General features: G+C 35.1%; 3 protein-coding genes across 4 annotated transcripts; all 3 read left to right on the forward strand.

Annotated features, from left to right (window-relative positions):
- The first annotated feature begins 378 nt into the window (after positions 1-378).
- LOC128181330 (interferon-induced protein 44-like) lies at positions 379-5,653 on the forward strand. Its single transcript, XM_052849692.1, has 6 exons — positions 379-917; positions 1,027-1,088; positions 1,436-1,633; positions 1,859-2,005; positions 2,660-2,831; positions 2,984-5,653. The coding sequence occupies exons 1-6, from the start codon at positions 383-385 to the stop codon at positions 3,283-3,285; spliced, it is 1,416 nt and encodes a 471-aa protein (XP_052705652.1). The 5' UTR covers positions 379-382; the 3' UTR covers positions 3,286-5,653.
- A 579-nt stretch (positions 5,654-6,232) lies between these two features.
- Positions 6,233-16,685, forward strand: LOC128181304 (interferon-induced protein 44-like). 2 transcript variants are annotated; one of them, XM_052849672.1, is made up of 7 exons: positions 6,233-6,363; positions 10,035-10,587; positions 10,702-10,763; positions 11,113-11,310; positions 14,757-14,903; positions 15,546-15,717; positions 15,877-16,685. In XM_052849672.1, the coding sequence occupies exons 2-7, from the start codon at positions 10,053-10,055 to the stop codon at positions 16,176-16,178; spliced, it is 1,416 nt and encodes a 471-aa protein (XP_052705632.1). In that variant the 5' UTR covers positions 6,233-6,363; positions 10,035-10,052; the 3' UTR covers positions 16,179-16,685. The 2 variants fall into 2 exon arrangements, with proteins under 2 accessions (XP_052705632.1, XP_052705624.1); XM_052849664.1 differs by lacking the exon at positions 6,233-6,363 and adding an exon at positions 9,792-9,913.
- Positions 16,686-16,820: 135 nt separating this feature from the next.
- LOC128181337 (uncharacterized) lies at positions 16,821-19,511 on the forward strand. Its single transcript, XM_052849706.1, has 3 exons — positions 16,821-17,898; positions 18,148-18,229; positions 18,326-19,511. Exons 1-3 carry the CDS (start codon positions 17,883-17,885, stop codon positions 18,939-18,941), a joined length of 714 nt encoding a protein of 237 aa, XP_052705666.1. The 5' UTR covers positions 16,821-17,882; the 3' UTR covers positions 18,942-19,511.
- Positions 19,512-20,468: the final 957 nt, after the last annotated feature.

Below are 20,468 nucleotides of genomic sequence, written 5' to 3' on the forward strand. Positions count from 1 at the left end.
TCGTCTTTGATCGCTGGTGGAAACCTTTGATTTAGAAAATTAACTCGTTAATTTTACACAAGATTCTAGTACGATTTTTATTTTGAAAATCAAATTTTAAACTTCCTTTAAAGGTATGAAAAAGCACGATTTTCTGCAAACTGATCTATTTTTGCAACGGCCTTTTCTTATTCAACCTGCAGACCTACAGACCTGCAGCTAACATCCGTAGATGCATGAATGAGAACTTGAAAAAAAATTCTGTACATACAATTGTATTTATTTACCAGTATATGTTTACTTATTACCAAAAATTGTACTTTCGTTTTAACCACATGTTAACTGAGGATTTTCTAGTGATTTTATTTTCTCTTTATTTTCGCAGAATTTCTGAATCTCTCTGATGATGGCCGGTCTGCTTCAAAAAGAGGATTTCGATGAGCTGTTGAAATGGATTGGGGGACGGAGGAAGTTCCGACTGTTGTACAAGATCACCAGGGACGGATGTTCGGCGCCCACCTTCCACTCCAAGTGTGACGGCAAGGGAATGACTGTCACGGTGCTCTGTAACCCCAGCGACACGGTGTACGGGGGATTCACCTCCCAGAGTTGGACCAGTGCTGGAGGAGCTTACCTCTCGGACCCAAAGGCTTTTCTGTTTCAACTCAAGTTCAACGGAAAATCTTCTTATAACCAGTTCCCGATAAAACCTGAAAAAATTGCCAATGCAGTACACTGTCATTCGGGTTATGGCCCAATATTCGGAGGTGGTCTTGATCTTACTACATTTTCAGGAAATTTGACAGCTAGTAACGGAGTATTTACCTTAAATTCTAGCTGTGCCCTCAATAATACCTACAACATGAAAGGAACAGACTACAATGCGTTTGCCAATGGGAACTTGCAAGTAAAAGAAATGGAGGTTTACCAAGTGGATGGTGAGCTTAGCTTTCTCATATATACGAACTATTACATTTTTCTGATTTTTTTTGTCCAATTTATTCATTTTAGAATTTTGATATAAAATAATCATTTTTTAACCCTCAGATTGCGACATGAACGATCCTTTAGAAATTCCATGGAGAAGAACCCCGGAATGGACAACAAGGGTATGGTGACCGTATTATAACATAAATTTTAGTTCTTTGAAAATACTCACTTTATGAACTTAACACTGCCACTGACTGCTATCATCATTTATAAATGATGATAAATCCGTTTTAAAAAGGTCAAGCAATTTATATAGTCTAACGCGGAAAAATTAATTGAATTAAACCATTGAAATTGTGATTTGGTTTGATAGCAGCTGTATGAACACAATCTGATTCTATAAGAAATAAAGGAGAAAATTCCCAGTAAAGACAGTTTTGTATTAAATATACTTTAGCAAAACTTTATTTGGCTTTTAGAATACGATAATTAAGCATTTACGCTAAGCTTATTCGGTATCTTTCAGCTGATGCAAGAGCTGAAAGAGGAAATAGAAAACTACAAGCCCCTGGAACAGCTCAAGATCCAGCAGACGAAGATCCTGTTGATTGGTCAGATCGGGGCGGGAAAGTCCAGCTTCTTTAACACGATCAACTCCATCTTCCGGGGCTACGTCACAAGTCAGGCGTGCAGCGGTACAGCTGAACACAGTCTGACCACACAGGTAAATATAGACACCTCACAGTGTATATATCCCAGTAAAGGATTGCAAATAAAACAAAATATACTGTATAATTCATTGCATTCTAAATGTACTACGTACACATGAAAATAATTAGCGTATGTTCAGCATAAATCAAAACAAAGGAATACAAACAATATTTTTTCTCACTTCTATAAGTGTTTCTATTCGTTTACACAAACTCCTTTTTTTTTCTTTTTTTGACAGTATCGGTCGTACCAGGTTAGGAATGGTCCGTCTGGCAAACCTCTTAACTTCCGGTTGTGTGATACACGTGGTCTGGAGGAGGGGCAGGGAATTGAAGCCCAGGATGTGTGTTATATCTTGGATGGCCATACCCCAGACAAATATGTGGTAAGTTGTTGCTGAAATAAGTCACGTAGAAACTTGATTAATATATACTAACCAATAGGTTTCTAAATTTTCTGAATTTCACTGTTGTAAATAAACATGTAATTAATATATATTACCTCAACTGAAGACAATGTCAAGATAAAGCTGAAATATATACCCAGCAGAAATGACTATCCACGTGTATAATACAACTTTTTCATTTGATAAAAGCATTTAGCAAGGAGTCCGATGTAGGCAGTAGGGGGGCAAAGAGCTCTTTCATTTCGTTCTAAAATTGCAGGTTGATATCCTGCATGAATACTTATAAACCTTTTCCAAGATCTGTTTTCAAGACTTGATATACATATATAATAAATATAGCATATTATATGTAATAAGAGCGATCTTGTAGTAAACTAAATAAATATATAGTTGAATGACTTCGTAAGCTTTGCTTAACATCAAGTTATTCTTAAGAATCGTCCTCGTGGGTGTCCTCTTAATATAATGTCGTTGTATAATGTTCAGTGACAATGGTGACGTTATACTTAAAACCTGCAGCTTTGTATAATATATCAATATATGAGTAATTTTGGTTATGCATTAATAATACCTGATTTCTGTCAGAAAACAGCAGATTAAAGATTCGTGTTCATGTTGGTTTTTTTTATTCAGTTCAATCCCTCGCTTCCACTGAGCTCAGATATCGCAGGATTCGTCAAGGCTCCCAAACTGAAGGACCGGATTCACTGTGTGGCCTTCGTTCTGGACGCTTCCTCTGTTGACGTCATGTCGGAGAAGATGCTGGAGAAAATCAGAAAGCTCCAGACAGCGATGAACCAAAGAGGTAGTTTCACAAAGATATAATCATTTTTGTGGTCCTACACAATAAAAATCCATGGTGAATTTCCTGAGTTTCCTGATTTTCAAGAATATCTTACAAAAATTAACATGGTAATTCATAAGAACTAAAATTAAATATTTCAATTTTTTTAACAGGTCTTCCTCAAGTTGTTTTACTGACTAAGATTGATAAGATATGTGCGTCTTTGCAAGATGACGTAGGACTGACGTACTACATTCCCATAGTCCAAGAGCACGTGGATAAAGTGGCGGCGATGATTGGTCTTCCTAGATCACACGTGATCCCCGTCAAGAACTACGAGAGTGAGCGAGAACTCAACAACAACATCAACATACTGAATCTGTTGGCCATGCAGCAGATTCTGCACTTTGCAGACGACTTCCTGTACAATTACCTTGACGACCTGGACGACGAACAAATAAGCACTGCCGACTAATTTGAACGTCAAGTTGTGATGTCGTCGTTGATTCATAGGAATTGCAAAGTTATTCTAAAGAACTTTTCCAGGTTGCAGATTGTTAAAAATTACGTGAGAGATGTATGTCATTTTATAGAGAAGTAGGAATTGTGACAAAATGTGTGTATAATCTTCAAATTCGGAGCTCACTCTCTCTATCATGAATACGAAACAATTCCGTTGAAAATGATAAGATTTGCATAAATGCTGATGATATCTGAAGTTAAGTTAATAATGAATTCTAGTATTCTGGGAATAAGGCTTTCATTTAGCAATCAACACACCGTACGCGTTTTTCTTCTACTTGTTTTAAGACCCTCTATGTTCTGATGAGTATTGAACTGTCAGAAAATTTAACTGCATAATTAAAATTTTGATGAATTGTAATGTATTAGAAAATTCCCATATTATTCAAATAGGAAATAAGAATGGTCCTGATATTTTAGATGGGAGTGGTTTAATAAAATGTATTTTTAAGACTCTCCTCCAAGTATAAAACATAAAATAAAGGTATGATTATACCATTCTGCTTTTGATACTTGATTATGACCAATCGAAATGTTGGATTGTCAGTGAAGCCAATCTTGCCAAAGACCAGTTTTTATTTCATAACTGACATAATTCGATTTACATGTACCCAGGTGTCGCCTTCGTTTACTTAGGATTATAGGGTATATCGATGACGCATTGATGTTTGGTAGTTCTGTGCAAGAGTGTTCAGATCACTTCAAGGGTTTATAGTAAATTATAACTTATCTGTTTCAATCAATACCAAGTATTAAAATCATTTTCTTAGCAAATGTTATTGATTCTTAATTGGTGATATTTGTTCTTACTGAAGAAAGAAAATTGTCTATTTAAGAGGCATGCAAAAAATAATAATATAATTTATATAGTGCCCTATATAATAAAATTATCACTCTAAGGCGCTTTACATAAAATGGACATAAAATGGACATTACAAAACATAGAATGCATAGCTATAAAACAAAAGGAGAAGTAAATAATAGGCCGACAGATTACAATAAGATAGAAAGAACAAAGGGAAAAATTCGGGAAGTTGTCAGTCATTGGATTGTTAGTGGCTAGTTTCTCAGCGGTAGGATTTGGTCAGTTGTTTAATCGTGACATGGAAAGGGCAATGACTGGTGCACTTGCACAATCACAGTATGGGTTTGCAAATATGTTTAATTTATTTACCAATTAAGGGCCCCCAGGGAGATATGCATAAAAACAATAATATAACAAATAATATAACTGCAGCTATACAAAGATATCAAAGAGAAGAATGAATAAATCCAAATCTTGAGATAGATGGACCACTAAGGAAGCTACAAACAATATCAGTTTTTTAGAACTTTTAGCTTGCTTTTTTAGATAAAAATCGTTTCTCTGCCGTGACCAAAAAGAAAAGATTATGAATAATACCACAGTATATCATTCATCACTAACATTGGCTCTATTACCTCTAAAAATCTGACAAACTTGCAAAAGAAATTTTGCTGTATTGTATGAATAGGGGTCTTGTTTAAGTGCATGGCATATTCCTAGTAAAGGTAACATGACAGCTGACAATTTGTCAAATTTCATGATCAGAGTGGATTTCAAGTAAATGTGAGTTTAACAGAATTATTCAATAAAAATGGGAACAACCTGAGATTGAATTTTTAACATATCTTTTCCCCCAAGGTTTAGGTTACAGCGGTATTGATACAGTCAGAGAGGCCTTTATCCTTTTTCTTTCTTTTTTATGGGTTTTTTTCTGTTGGATGTCATCTATTGGTTATAAAATTTATGAAAAGTGTTTTGAAATTGAGACCATCAAAATCAAGATATGTTCATACATGGGATGCGTCTTTTGTTTTAAAGAAATTTATTACCTGTTAAATTTGACATTGAAGTTATTTATGTTTATTAGCTTAATTTGTGCAAGTAGGGTACAACCTATTCCATGTATGAAACTTAGTAATATGACAAGAAGGAAGAATTATAGTTTTGTCGTCACTTTTAGTGACCTTTTGAAAACATGTAAACCTAACAGTAGCATGTCTGACATGGTCTTAACATCTTATCCTCCAGATAGAAGGCTTTGTGTTTGCCTTGTTCTATGTGAGTATATGTATACTAGTATATATCGGACTGCAAGAATAAGAAAGAAATGTGATTCATTGTTCATTAGTTATGTACAGCCTCATAAGGAGGTATCAAGAGACACTATTGCACGTTGGAACAGTGATCTGTGAAGCTGGAGTAGATACTACTAATTTCAGGGCTCAGTGTTCGAGTTGCATCCGTGTCTAGAGTAAAATGGAACTTTGTCCCTTTTGATGACATTTTGACAATTGTACCAAAGCTTGGCGAGTTTTCTATTGTTAAAAGTGTGGGTTATGTGTACATACCCCACACTTTTTTTTTTAACTCTGACCACTTTCTCGAGTAAAAACAACGTCAACAAAGTTGTTTTTAGCGCTTCCATAATACATACTTCACAATAAGAGTTTCCTCCAGATCAAAACTCAACGCGGATAAATGACTCGACTTACTTAGTTCGTCGAATAAATCTCATTTTTAGCTCGATACATGCAAAACAATATCGGCAATGGCTTTGTCAGAAAGACGCCCATCGAGTATCTGCACATATCCAACAATATTATATGGGGTAACAACAACAAGTTGGACTGTCCTACATGTATGTTGGACCGCTCCGAAAGTTTTATGATAAACCTATTGTCAGTAATGTCAAGAATTCAAATGCAGTTTTGAAATCGAATTCAAGAATTTGTTTTACTTTGATTTTTTTTTTTTTTTGCTTTTAAGATTCACGTTATTCCGGAAGGGACTTTTACGAAAAATAAATAGGAAGTTAAACGAGACTTATACAAACGGGAAGTTTTATTCAAATTATTTGAGTAAATAAATGGCACTTTAGAGATGCCTACCTCCCACCCTGCAGGTGGTGTATGTTAAAGCATAAATGCACAGCATGCGCACTGCTATTCGTCTTATCTGTACATTGCCTTTTATTTATTCCAATACCAGTAATTGGACTTTATCAAGGTAAGTCTCGTTTTGATTTCCTACACTGTAATTCTACATGTTTATTATGCTACACGCCAACAGGATGAAGTGAACTGTCAACATGCCTCTGAGGTATGTTTGTAGTTGCTCTAAAAAGCAAATTGTAAAATCTGTATCGAGTGAATATATTTTATTTTAATTAGTTGCATTCTATCAATACACTATTTATAGCTATGATACTGTTATACTCCCTCAGTTTATTATATCAGTCAACAAGCCACACGTCGTCTAGACCATTGCTTACATATCGTCCATACTATTGAATGTACATTTTTGGATGTCGTCGGTCCTATAACGCACCAAGGCAGAGCAGACTATTCCAATTTAACATCACATACATCAAATTAATATATCCTTTTAATTAGCCATATATATAAATGTTCTGTTTGACGTCATCTCTATTGTCAGTCATATTCTATAATTTTGACTTAATCCGTAATTGTCAAAAAACTTTAGTATTATAGGATATGACAGCACAAGTCGTAAAGCAATATGAGCTGTATTTTTTAGAATTTTATTTTGCTGCAAAAACCTGCTAGTATGATAAGTCTGTCTGTAACTTAAAATTTTATGATAAATAAGATGTGTAAAAATCTTAAATTTTAATTGTCAGGAAAAAGATTTCACTTATAAGGAATATATGAGTCATTCTCAAAAAGGTGGTTTTGGGTTATTCAAGGGCACTAGAAAGTATAATCCTTGATTTTTGCCAAGTTTCACTTTTGTGCTACCTTTGGATATATATCAGCATACATATTGGTACATATACAGTTAATTCTAACAAAATCTTAAAATTTTAGAAAGTTTATAAGTTGATTTTTATACATTATTTGACTGTTACAACTCGCAGTCAGAGTTTGCGACTTTAAATAGGTTTTGTAAAGGTATAATGACCCTTTCTTATCAAAATAATAGGGTCATGGGATGAACGATATGAAAAATAACTCTTTCGAACAAAAAGACGAAGAAAATATATGAACAATATTTTTCAGCGAGATAAAGTTTGTCTGTTACATTTTTTATGTCCATGGTGTAACGAAAACAACATATTGGTGTGTAAGAGTTGTCATTCTTAGTAATTTGAAAGATAAATGATGCCTCCTTATTCCCATCGTATAGCTATAAACAATGATAGAAGACAAAATAGCTGATAATGAAATTTACTCTATTTTTTTCCTGATAAGTAAGTAGAAATTGAATGTGTAACTTTTTATATTGTCTTTGGGCTAACAGGAAATACTAGGAAAAAGAAATATTTAGACACTCTGGAAAACAGACAAACTATTGCTATGTGTTGTTGAAGCAAATAACATGCTTTTTTACTCTGAGGGAGCAGTAATTATTTAGCAGAGACAAGTTAATTCATAAATATGTCCTTGGTGTAACAGTCCTTGGTGTAACAAAAACAAAAAGTTACACCATAGACCATCATTGTTATCCCAGAGACTATAATTTACATAATTTATTTTTTGGAGAAAGACATGATGAAATTATTGATTAAAATATATCACAATGAATCGCATTTGTTAGTTTGTGCTGATATATAATTAAGCCAAATTTTCCCTAAAAAATATTATCTGACTTTAAACAAAATGTGTTACCAAGGACTTTTAATGTTACACTAAAGAGTTTTTCAATTCCCATGCATGTATTTCTGATAGAAAAATTAATAAAACTAGTATTGTATAAATACATTTTATGACAGATTATGCAATGTTTTCAAACAGGAGTAAATAAAATACTAAAATAATTCATCAACTAGATAGAATGGTGTCCATGGTGTAACATGTTGTGTCTTTTGTATAACAAACTTAAATTTTAAGCCTGAACTTGTACAGAAGAACAGTTACATGTATAATATATCTGCTGAAATGTGCATTTGTTAATTTTGAATTCATTTAAAATACATCCAAGCTGTTAAAACAAATTAAAATATTAAAACTTAGATTCTTATAACAGGCAAAGTCCATGGTGTAGCGTAAGTGTCCTTGGTGAAACATATTGGAACTAAATTGTGTAAATACTTTGACTTTAGAGGCACTATTATGCACATTGATAATAATTACTGTTAAATAAATGCATTCATAAGTTATAGCTATGAAAACATTCAGTTGTCTCTATTTTGAAATCTGATATTTTCGTGTTTAAATAAAGATTGTCCTTGGTATAACATTTGGACTAACAATGATTGTCCTTAGTGTAACACCCCTTATTTTGTTTTCATTTTCAAAGATTTACAAATTTCACAGGAACTGAACGAATCTCGGTGAAGTCTCGTGAACTTTCATTCGAGCACCTATTTTTCATGTCACTTACAAGTGTCTATTAAAAAAAATAGACATTAAATGGAAAAGAAGTTTTCAGTGTGCAATACAATGTCATGAGATAGATGCATATTTCTCATTCACAAACCAAATATGAAAATTTAAGGAAAACACACGATTGAATTCTTGTTTTAGGATTAAGTTCAAGAAAAACTTCTAAAAATTTAACTTTAAAACCAAATTAAATGCATGAACAATAAGATTTAATGAAATTTATGAATATTTCTTATACGTTACACCAAAGAAATTTTCTTTTCATGTGGTTGTAAATATCATATTTTTATAGATTTTCATTTGATGTACTGTTGGCATATTTAAGCAAACAAACAACATGATATGCCCAATACAAAATATGATAAATTCAATCTGGTTGTAAGTACTTTGTTTTTAAACAAGTGGTACTTGAAAAAATCCACCTTTTTTGAGAATGACCCATATAGCCGATCAATTTTTGTACTGGGCGACAATAATTAAATTTTGCTTCAATTAAGAGTTCTTAATGGTTTTTTCCACAAAAACAGAGCTAACAAATTTAAAAACCATGATTTTTTTGACATTTTAGTAGAAAATAACATTTTGTTTTTAAATCATTCCAACATGAAAATTGCAGCTCATATTGCTTTAAGTTCAACTCGACAATATTCTGTTTTACTTCGATCTCATAAATTAAATTTCAAGCGAACGTTTTTCGTTATAGTAAGCAAGCAATATTATACATAGCATGTATTCGCAACAGTTTTGCATCAAGCAACTTCTTACTCACATCTTCTGGTAATTCGCAAAGCTTAAGGTTTGATTTTGTTCACGCGATATTCGTTTTATAGCGCGAAAGTTTAGTTGTTTAGATTATGAATTTTCGTCGAATAACAGATAGTTTTGCATTTATTCGTGCTATTTAGATTGATTCGCGAAATCCGGCTTCGCGGTTTTTCCGACATATTTCGAACTTTTCGTCTTTGATCGCTGGCGGAAATCCTTTGATTTAGAAAATTAACTCGTTAATTTTACACAAGATTCTAGTAAGATTTTTTTTTTTTGCAAATCAAATTTTAAACTTCCTTTAAAGGTATGAAAAAGCACGATTTTCTGCAAACTGATCTATTTTTACAACGGCCTTTTCTTATTCAACCCCTTTGGATCATTAGACTGAATGGAATTTGAACACATCCGTAGATGCATGAATGAGAACTTGAAAAAAAAAATCTGTACATACCAATTGTATTTATTTACCAGTATGTTGACTTATTGCCAAAAATTGTACTTTCGTTTTAACCACATGTTAACTGAGGATTTTCTAGTGATTTTATTTTCTCTTTATTTTCACAGAATTTCTGAATCTCTCTGATGATGGCCGGTCTGCTTCAAAAAGAGGATTTCGATGAGCTGTTGAAATGGATTGGGGGACGGAGGAAGTTCCGACTGTTGTACAAGATCACCAGGGACGGATGTTCGGCGCTCAACTTCCACTCCAAGTGTGACGGCAAGGGAATGACTGTCACGGTGCTCTGTAACCCCAGCGACACGGTGTACGGGGGATTCACCTCCCAGAGTTGGACCAGTGCTGGAGGAGCTTACCTCTCGGACCCAAAGGCTTTTCTGTTTCAACTCAAGTTCAACGGAAAATCTTCTTATAACCAGTTCCCGATAAAACCTGAAAAAATTGCCAATGCAGTACACTGTAATTCGGGTTATGGCCCAATATTTGGAGGTGGTCATGATCTTACTACATTTTCAGGAAATTTGACCGCTAGTAACGGAGTATTTACCTTAAATGGTAGCTGTGCCCTCAATACTACCTACAACATGAAAGGAACAGACTACAATGCGTTTGCCAATGGGAACTTGCAAGTAAAAGAGATGGAGGTTTACCAAGTGGATGGTGAGCTTAGATTTCTCACATATACGAACTATTACATTTTTAAGATTTTTTCTGTCCAATTTATCAAGTTCATTTTAGAATTTTGATATAAAATAATCATTTTTTAACCCTCAGATTGCGACATGAACGATCCTTTAGAAATTCCCTGGAGAAGAACCCCGGAATGGACAACAAGGGTATGGTGACCGTATTATAAAATAAATTTTAGTTCTTTGAAAATACTCACTTTATGAACTTAACACTGCCACTGACTGCTATCATCATTTATAAATGATGATAAATCGGTTTTAAAAAGGTCAAGCAATGTATATAGTCTAATGCGGAAAAATTAATTGAAACCATTGAAATTGTGATTTGGTTTGATAGCAGCTGTATGAACACGATAGGATTCTATAAGAAATAGAGGAGAAAATGCTTAGTGAAGACAGTTTTTTTTAATTAAATATACTTTAGCGAAACTTTATTTGGCTTTTAGAGTACGATAAATAAGTATTTACGCTAAGCTTATTCGGTATGTTTAAATAGCTGATGCAAGAGCTAAAAGAAGAAATAGAAAACTACAAGCCCCTGGAACAGCTCAAGATCCAGCAGACGAAGATCCTGTTGATTGGTCAGATCGGGGCGGGAAAGTCCAGCTTCTTTAACACGATCAACTCCATCTTCCGGGGCTACGTCACAAGTCAGGCGTGCAGCGGTACAGCGGAACACAGCCTGACCACACAGGTAAATATAGACACCTCACAGTGTATATATCCCAGTAAAGGATTGCAAATCAAACAAAATATACTGTATAATTCAATGCATTCTAAATGTTCTACGTACACATGAAAATAATTATCGTATGTTCTGACAGCATAAATCTAAACAAACGTACAAACAATACTTTTTTCACTTCTACAAGTGTTTCTATTCGTTTACACAAACTCCTTTTTAGCTCAGCTGAGCCAAAGGCTCAAGTGAGCTTTTCTGATCACAATTTGTCCGTTGTCTGTCGTTGTCGTTGTTGTCGTTGTTAACTTTTCACATTTTCATCTTCTTCTCAAGAACCACTGGACAGATTTCAACTAAATTTGGCACAAAGCACCACTAGGTGAAGGGGATTCAAGTTTGTTCAAATGAAGTGCCACGCCCTTTTTAAAGGGGTGATAATTGAGAATTATTAAAAATTGTTGGTATTTTTCAAAAATCTTCTTCTCAAAAACTATTCAGCCGGAAAAGCTTAAACTTGTGTGGAGGCATCCTCAGGTAGTGTAGATTCACGTTTGTTCAAATCATGGTCTCCGGGGGTAGGGAGGGGCCACAAGAGGGGGATCAAGTTTTACATAGGAATATATATAGGGAAAATCTTTAAAAATCTTCTTCACAAAAACTTTTAGGCCAGAAAAGCTCAAATTTAAATGGAAGCATCCTCAGGAAGTGTAGATTCAAAATTGTTCAAATCATGGTCCCAGGGAGTAGGGTGGGGCCACAATTGGGGGATCAAGTTTTACATAGGAATATATAGAGAAAATCTTTAAGAATCTTCTTCTCAAAAACTATTAGGCCAGAAAAGCTCAAATTAAATTGGAAGCATGCTCAGGAAATGTAGATTTAAGTTTGTTCAAATCATGGTCACCGTAGGTAGGATGGGGCCACAATTGGGGGATCAAGTTTTACATAGGAATATATAGAGAAAATCTTTAAAAATCTTATTCTCAAACACTACTAGGCCAGGAAAGCTCAACTTTGAGTGGAAGCATCCGCAGGTAGTGTAGATTCAAGTTTGTTTAAATCATGGTCCCTGGGGGCAGGGTGGGGCCACAATAGGGGGATCATGTTTTAAATAGGAATATATAGAGAAAATCTTTAAAAATCTTCTTCACAAAAACTTTTAGGCCAGAAAAGCTCAAATTTAAATGGAAGCATCCTCAGGAAGTGTAGATTCAAAATTGTTCAAATCATGGTCCCAGGGAGTAGGGTGGGGCCACAATTGGGGGATCAAGTTTTACATAGGAATATATAGAGAAAATCTTTAAGAATCTTCTTCTCAAAAACTATTAGGCCAGAAAAGCTCAAATTAAATTGGAAGCATGCTCAGGAAATGTAGATTTAAGTTTGTTCAAATCATGGTCACCGTAGGTAGGATGGGGCCACAATTGGGGGATCAAGTTTTACATAGGAATATATAGAGAAAATCTTTAAAAATCTTATTCTCAAACACTACTAGGCCAGGAAAGCTCAACTTTGAGTGGAAGCATCCGCAGGTAGTGTAGATTCAAGTTTGTTTAAATCATGGTCCCTGGGGGCAGGGTGGGGCCACAATAGGGGGATCATGTTTTAAATAGGAATATATAGAGAAAATCTTTAAAAATCTTCTTTTCAAAAAATATTTGTCCAGAAAAGCTCAAATTAAAATGGAAGCATCCTCAGGTAGGGTAGATTTAAGTCTGTTCAAATCATGATCCCCGGGGGTAGGGTGGGCCACAATTGGGGGATCAGGTTTTACATGGGAATATATATAGAGAAAATCTTTAAAAATCTTATTCTCAAACACTACTAGGCCAGGAAAGCTCAACTTTGAGTGGAAGCATCCACAGGTAGTGTAGATTCAATTTTGTTTAAATCATGGTCCCTGGGGGCAGGGTGGGGCCACAATAGGGGGATCATGTTTTAAATAGGAATATATAGAGAAAATCTTTAAAAATCTTCTTCACAAAAACTTTTAGGCCAGAAAAGCTCAAATTTAAATGGAAGCATCCTCAGGAAGTGTAGATTCAAAATTGTTCAAATCATGGTCCCTGGGAGTAGGGTGGGGCCACAATTGGGGGATCAAGTTTTACATAGGAATATATAGAGAAAATCTTTAAAAATCTTATTCTCAAAAACTACTAGGCCAGGAAAGCTCAACTTTGAGTGGAAGCATCTGCAGGTAGTGTAGATTCAAGTTTGTTTAAATCATGTTTTAAATAGGAATATATAGAGACAATCTTTAAAAATCTTCTTTTCAAAAAATATTTGTCCAGATAAGCTCAAATTAAAATGGAAGCATCCTCAGGTAGGGTAGATTTAAGTCTGTTCAAATCATGATCCCCGGGGGTAGAGTGGGGCCACAATTGGGGGATCAGGTTTTACATAGGAATATATATAGAGAAAATCTTTAAAAATCTTATTCTCAAAATCTATAAGGTCAAATAAGCTCAAATTAAAATGGAAGCATCCTCAGGTAGTGTAGATTCATGTGTCTTCAAATCATAGTCCCAGGGGGTAGGGTGGGGCCACAATTGTGGGATCAATTTTTACATAAGAGTATATAGAGAAAATCTTAAATTTTTTAAAATATTTCTTTTAATAACTATTTGGCCAAGAAATCTCAAATTGGCATGTAACCATCCTCAGATAATGTAGATTCAAATTTGTTTAAATCATGGTCCCTGGGGGTAGGGCGGGGCCACAATGGGGGATACATTTTTATATATAGAGAAAATCTTTAAAAGTCTTCTTCTCAAAAGTATTAAGCCAGGAAAGCCCAAATTTGAGTGGAGGCATCCCAAGATCATATAGATTCAAGTTTGTTTAAATAATAGTCCAGGGGTAGGGTGAGGCCACAATGGGGGATGAAATTTTACTTAGGAATATATAGAGAAAATCTTTCAGAATCTTCTTTTTAAAGACTAGTCGTATTTGGCCAGAAAAGCTTAAACTTATGAAGAGGCATCCTCGGGTAGTGTAAATTCAAGTTTGCAAAATCACTAGTGGTAGAGCGGGACCGTGATGGCGGTTTGAATTTTTACATCGGAATATATAGAGAAAATCTTTAAAAATATTCTGGGAAAGTTTTTGGTCCAAAACTCAGTACTTAGTGTGAAAGCACAGGTTATGAGATTAAAGGTAGATTTAAGTTTGATGAAACCATGATTCCCTAGAGAATAGTGGGGACACGAAATGGGGGGGGGGGGTATATAGGAATAGAGAAAAATCTTAGAGGTACAACAACAAAAGGGGCTTGGTATTTACCAAAAAATAAGAGGTGGATAAAAATTGGCAGATTTTCAAATTTTTTTTAGCAAGATCTACTGTACTCAGTTGTCAAGATATTTTGATACTGTAATGCTAATTTGATCAGAATTAAGGCAATTATTGCTCAGGTGAGCGATGTGGCCCCTGGGCCTCTTGTTTTCTTTTTTTGACAGTATCGGTCGTACCAGGTTAGGAATTGTCCCTCTGGGAAGCCTCTCAACTTCCGGTTGTGTGATACACGTGGTCTAGAGGAGGGGCAGGGAATTGAAGCCCAGGATGTGTGTTATATCTTGGATGGCAATACCCCAGACAAATACGTGGTTAGTTGTTACAGGAATAAATCACGTAAAAACTTGATTAATATATACTAACCAATAGGTTTCTAAATTTTCTGAATTTCACTGTTGTAAATAAACATGTAATTAATATATATTACCTCAACTGAAGACAATGTCAAGATAAAGCTGAAATATATACCCAGCAGAAATGACTATCCACATGTATAATACGACTTTTTCATTTGATAAAAGCATTTAGCAAGGAGTCCGATGTAGGCAGTAGGGGGGCAAAGAGCTCTTTCATTTCGTTCTAAAATTGCAGGTTGATATCCTGCATGAATACTTATAAACCTTTTCCAAGATCTGTTTTCAAGACTTGATATACATATATAATAAATATCGCATATTATATGTAATAAGAGCAATCTTGTAGTAAACTTAATAAATAGTTGCATAGCTTCGTAAGCTTTGCTTAATATCAAGATATATTTAAGGGTCGTCCTCTTAATATAATGTCGTTGTTTTAATGTAAAGTGACAATGGTGACGTTATACTTTTAAAAAAGCTGCAGCGTTGTATAATATTTCAATATATGATTAATTTGGGTTATGCATTAATAATATCTGATTTTTATCAGAAAACAGCAGATTAACGAATTGTGTTCATGTTGTTTTTTTTATTCAGTTCAATCCCTCGCTTCCACTGAGCTCAGATATCACAGGATTCGTCAAGGCCCCCAAACTGAAGGACCGGATTCACTGTGTGGCCTTCGTTCTGGACGCTTCCTCTGTTGACGTCATGTCAGAGAAAATTCTGGAGAAAATCAGAAAGCTCCAGATAGCGATGAACCAAAGAGGTAGTTTCACAAAGATATAATCATTTGTGTTGTCCTACACAATAAAAATCCATGGTGGATTTCCCGAGTACTCCTTTTCAAGAATATCTTACAAAAATTAAGATGGTAATTCTTAAGAATTTTAACTAAACTTTAATATTACAATTTTATTTTTAACAGGTCTTCCTCAAGTTGTTTTACTGACTAAGATTGATAAGATATCCGCGTCTTTGCAAGATGACGTAGGACTGACGTACTACATTCCCACAGTCCAAGAGCACGTGGATAAAGTGGCGGCGATGATTGGTCTTCCTAGATCACACGTGATCCCCGTCAAGAACTACGAGAGCGAGCGAGAACTCAACGACAACATTAACATACTGAATCTGTTGGCCATGCAGCAGATTCTGCACTTTGCAGACGACTTCCTGTACAATTACCTTGATGACCTGGACGAAGAACAAATAAGCACTGCCGACTAGGCATAACAAGTTCTGACGTCATCATCGTTGATACAACGGGTGTAGCATACACGTAAAAGGAACATTATGTATACACCAGCTTCTTATTAGTTCGTTTCGCTCAGTCATTCATAGATATATATTTTGATACATTCTTACTCAAGTCTGCATGAAACATAATTTAGAAGGTTTCATCTTTCAAATAGTTGGCTTGGATCCGTAATCATGACCAATCAAAACGTTCAGGTGTCTGGAAAGCCTTTCTTGCTAAAATGGTGTTTTATTTTATATAATATCATGGATACACGATATTGTTGGGTACTAGTATAACAGGCTTATGAGCCACGGTTGTGTTCAAAGTTTAAATGAATCAAACTGAAAATAGATAAATACTATATATTAATGAAATATCAAATCGATACTATTTATTATATGCTTTTCTGTATGCACAAAAAATGTGTTTGTCTTATTAACATTGAATTATTAGATGCTACACGTCAATTAAACTACGTGTACATGCCTTTGAAATTGTGTTTGTAGTTGCTCTATATATTTAACTGAATAATTCAATATATATCAAATATTCTCTTAATGTATCAAGTGGATCTCGTTTTAATTAGGTTGCCTCTTAATTGCATTGACTGGGTAGGCATGTGTGGTCAGATGTCCTGGTCCGCTGTTAAGTACGAGGAAGAAACTACTCACGTCACCAGATGATTGTCGAATATATGCATTGAAGCTGAAATAGGGAAATAAACAATAAAAATTATAGTGAAAGTATGTTACCACTGCAGGGTTAAAATTATCCCAAATCAACAACAAAATTAATGACCGGAAGTGTAAAATCGGTGTTTAAAATTAAAACCGAACGCGTGAAAGCATGGCTCTATCTTAACGATAGACATGAAAGATTAGGTATGTCTTGTAAAATTTTGCCAGGAGGTCAAGTGTGAGCATTAAGGAATACTTTGGTAAACTGGTGTGTGAGCATTAAGGAATACTTTGGTAAACTGGTGTGTGAGCATTAAGGAATACTTTGGTAAACTGGTGTATACACTGTGTATGTACTGCTAGGGCTTATTCGTCATGTTAATTAAATTATTATCATGCTGTACTGTAAAACTTACAAACAAAACTAGCCAGCAATCATTGACGGATTAAGGCAATGAGTCTCCTAACAGCCTCTCTCATCTTGGGGATATTTGAGACAATGGCTGAACGCAATTAGGGACAGTCGTCAGTTATAATGTCAAGAGGTGTTGGTTGTGTGATGATGAGAAAGTCTCACCGATGCGCATGCAGTTCTTCAAATGCAAAACACTTGTGGCGTTCATTCACATTTAATCTACAACTAATGCTTGTGCATTTATTTCCTGAATTCGAGTACTCATTCACAAATACTGAAGAGCTGATACAAAATTAGCGCCGAGCCCAACAGAGTAGATTGATCAAGCGTTCCGGGAATTCATTGATGAAAATGAAACGATGAATTGCAATATTTGACCAGTTATTTCTGTTATAATAAATAGTATGCTCAATGACCATTATAAATCATAATTCAAGGTCAGACGCTCTGTTCAGATGCTATAAAACGACATTTCGAGTCCGTGGAAAAGCGTGGGAAATAGATTATTTCCTGTATGTATATGTGCCAGATTTTGTCAGGAAACTTGAATATCATTAACCAAACTTTGCCTTACAGTTTGGGCTGTGATTGAAAGAAATATGAACGCATATGCTGGTAAGTATATTCTCTGCATCTGATAAACAATTGCAATGAAGATAAGTTAAGACGGTTAAACAGTTTACCTGCATTTTGTGCATGGGTCGTGCGAAAAAGATTTGTTTTCGAAGATTTCGAAACTAGAGGGAAACGATGGTGCTCTCACTGTTATGGGGTGTCTGATCTTTTAACCTTGCATCAAAGACCTACTTTCTAAGAAAAGCAATATGGCCGTATACCAATACATCTGATTTCTTTTTTCTGTAGTTCTAGTCACTGTGATAGGACTCATCCTGCTGGGAGCTGTGGTTGTGATCGTCTGCTCATACTTCTGCTTCCGAAAATGGCGGTATATACACATTATTTTGAATTTTTTAATGCCCATATTTTGAAGATACATGTAAGTTAATGATGTTCCAATGAAATGACCGTGAATTTCTTTCAGGAATGGTAAGAGACTACCCCCCGTGTTGATGGTCTTCCGTCGGTCACAATCGTACGACCAGGAGGTTCCCCAAACCCCCAGCAGCATCCAGATGGAGCCCGCGTACTCTTTTGCTGCGCCCACTATCGTCGATGAAGGTGTGAATCCGGCCAACGAGTCGGTGTTTTCCTACGATAAAGCCGTCAGTCCATACGTTGAACTACCGATAGACTCCGAGAACAGCCAAGAAGATTCGGGAAAATCCTGGACATTTCGGTACTTGGATCCAAAGCGGTCTAAGACATGGAAGAGTAACTGGAAAGAGCGGGCTGCAAGGTTGATCGAGGCCACTGAGACTTACTCTAAGGCCTTCCTGAAACGGAATTCTGGGTCTCTATTTGTAGACTCCCCAGAAAATGATTTTTGTCCAGATATGAGTTCCAAAACTACCCAGACAGCGGGTACTTCAGATAGAGTAGTGGTGGACCTTCCCAAGGACGACAGCTGCCTCCCTCAGGATAGTCTTAATTATCCAAAGGATAACAGTTATATTCCAAAGGATAGCAGTTATTGTCCAAAGGAAAACAGTTATCTTTCAAAGGAGAACAGTTATATTTACGCGCGAGTAAACAAGTAATAAGACTTGTTATCACGGCTTCCGAACACCGTCATTGCTACCATATTCTTTCACGTTATTCTTTCATTCATGGTTGTTATGCTGAGATGTTGGACAGATGATGACGTATTTATTCTTATACAGGACAGCGGTGGTCACCCCTGTGCTTATAGTATAGCGCATTGTACGATAGATTCCGGTGAAAATACTGAACTTTTTGTTTGAACATATTTTATTGTAATATATATTACAATATAGGATTGGGCAACTGAACTTCATTTGTATTTTACCAACTTTATACTTCATATTAACTGCTAAAAGGCTTTCATTAAGTTTTTCATAAAGACCATCCTAAAACTGCAATATTTGATAAAGCTATCATTTTATCATAATGTTATTGTTTATGTTTTACGGAACCATATTTTCATTTTAACCACATTATAATGTGCTTCAAAGTATTTTGTTCGAGATTTGTTGCAACAATGCAAGGTTTAAAGTGATAGAGAGAGGATGGGTCAGGACCGTTTGTTTTTACGCTGTCATATTCATATGCTTTACGTTTTGTTGATTTCTACAAGGAAATAAATCTAATTTTCCTGTACATATCATAGTAAACTAATGTAATAACACCTACAGAAACCGAAACTAAAAAAAGAATAATTGCCAAATATCTCTCTCTCTCTCTCTCTCTCTCTCTCTCTCTCTCTCCCCCCCCCCCCCCATGAACAAATTTTTACACCAATTAAAATGTTGAAAACGACTTTTCAAATGAAAATGTATTTGAACATCAGTTATATAATTATGTCTCGAACAAACAAGGGGTTGTCTTTTAATTCACAGGACGGACGACCACTCTTGAATTTCGCTCTGGAATAAAGTTCCTGATTAAGAATTTCAAAATAACTGATGCGGATTAATGATGCCACAAATAATATATCCAGTGACCTAATTTTCAGTATTCCGGTATGAGTCTGTCTACATTTATTTGGCAGATGATGAAAAGTGAATTAACATGAATATTTTTTTAAATATTAATCATAGTGTAGACACAGTTCACATGGGACAAATGCAATCTTTGGAGCGGAGAGAGAAAGATAATATCTCATAGGATTGCAGATTTTGCAGGAATATGGAGGGGGTATATAAGCAGACCCTCACCCTATCTCTCTCTCTTAAAAACTTTATAATGTAATAATTTAATTCTGGTTGTAACACGCTTTCTGATTGGTTGAGAAATTTATTTTATATCGTATAAAGAATGTTGCCTACGTCATAGTAAGACAAACGTCAAAAACGTATCAATCCGCCTGACGTTACGTTTGAATTTTGTACAATTTGATGTCATTCTATAGATCAAATGACCGTTTTTATCAACAATTGATAGCAAATAAATTAAATTATAAGGAATGAATTCAATATTTTTTAGTTTCATACGATATAAATTGGTTTGGAACAGTTTACGCTTTTTTATAAACCGCTTCGCGGTTTATAAAGCGTAAACTGCCCCAAACCATTTTATATCGTATAAAACTAAAAAATATTGAATTC

The sequence above is a fragment of the Crassostrea angulata genome, chromosome 1 (assembly GCF_025612915.1).
Source record: "Crassostrea angulata isolate pt1a10 chromosome 1, ASM2561291v2, whole genome shotgun sequence".
NCBI classification, from domain to species: Eukaryota; Metazoa; Mollusca; class Bivalvia; order Ostreida; family Ostreidae; genus Magallana; species Magallana angulata.

Excerpts from the sequence above, each read along its gene's own strand:
- LOC128181337 (XM_052849706.1), top strand. Across the intron at positions 18,230-18,325 it reads TTCTGCTTCCGAAAATGGCG|GAATGGTAAGAGACTACCCC; the intron begins GTATATACACAT and ends AATTTCTTTCAG.
- LOC128181304 (XM_052849672.1), top strand. The coding sequence starts at position 10,053 with ATGATGGCCGGTCTGCTTCAAAAAGAGGATTTCGATGAGCTGTTGAAA. Across the intron at positions 10,764-11,112 it reads CCCCGGAATGGACAACAAGG|CTGATGCAAGAGCTAAAAGA; the intron begins GTATGGTGACCG and ends ATGTTTAAATAG. Across the intron at positions 14,904-15,545 it reads ATACCCCAGACAAATACGTG|TTCAATCCCTCGCTTCCACT; the intron begins GTTAGTTGTTAC and ends TTTTTTATTCAG.
- LOC128181330 (XM_052849692.1), top strand. The coding sequence starts at position 383 with ATGATGGCCGGTCTGCTTCAAAAAGAGGATTTCGATGAGCTGTTGAAA. Across the intron at positions 1,089-1,435 it reads CCCCGGAATGGACAACAAGG|CTGATGCAAGAGCTGAAAGA; the intron begins GTATGGTGACCG and ends GGTATCTTTCAG. Across the intron at positions 1,634-1,858 it reads AACACAGTCTGACCACACAG|TATCGGTCGTACCAGGTTAG; the intron begins GTAAATATAGAC and ends TTTTTTTGACAG.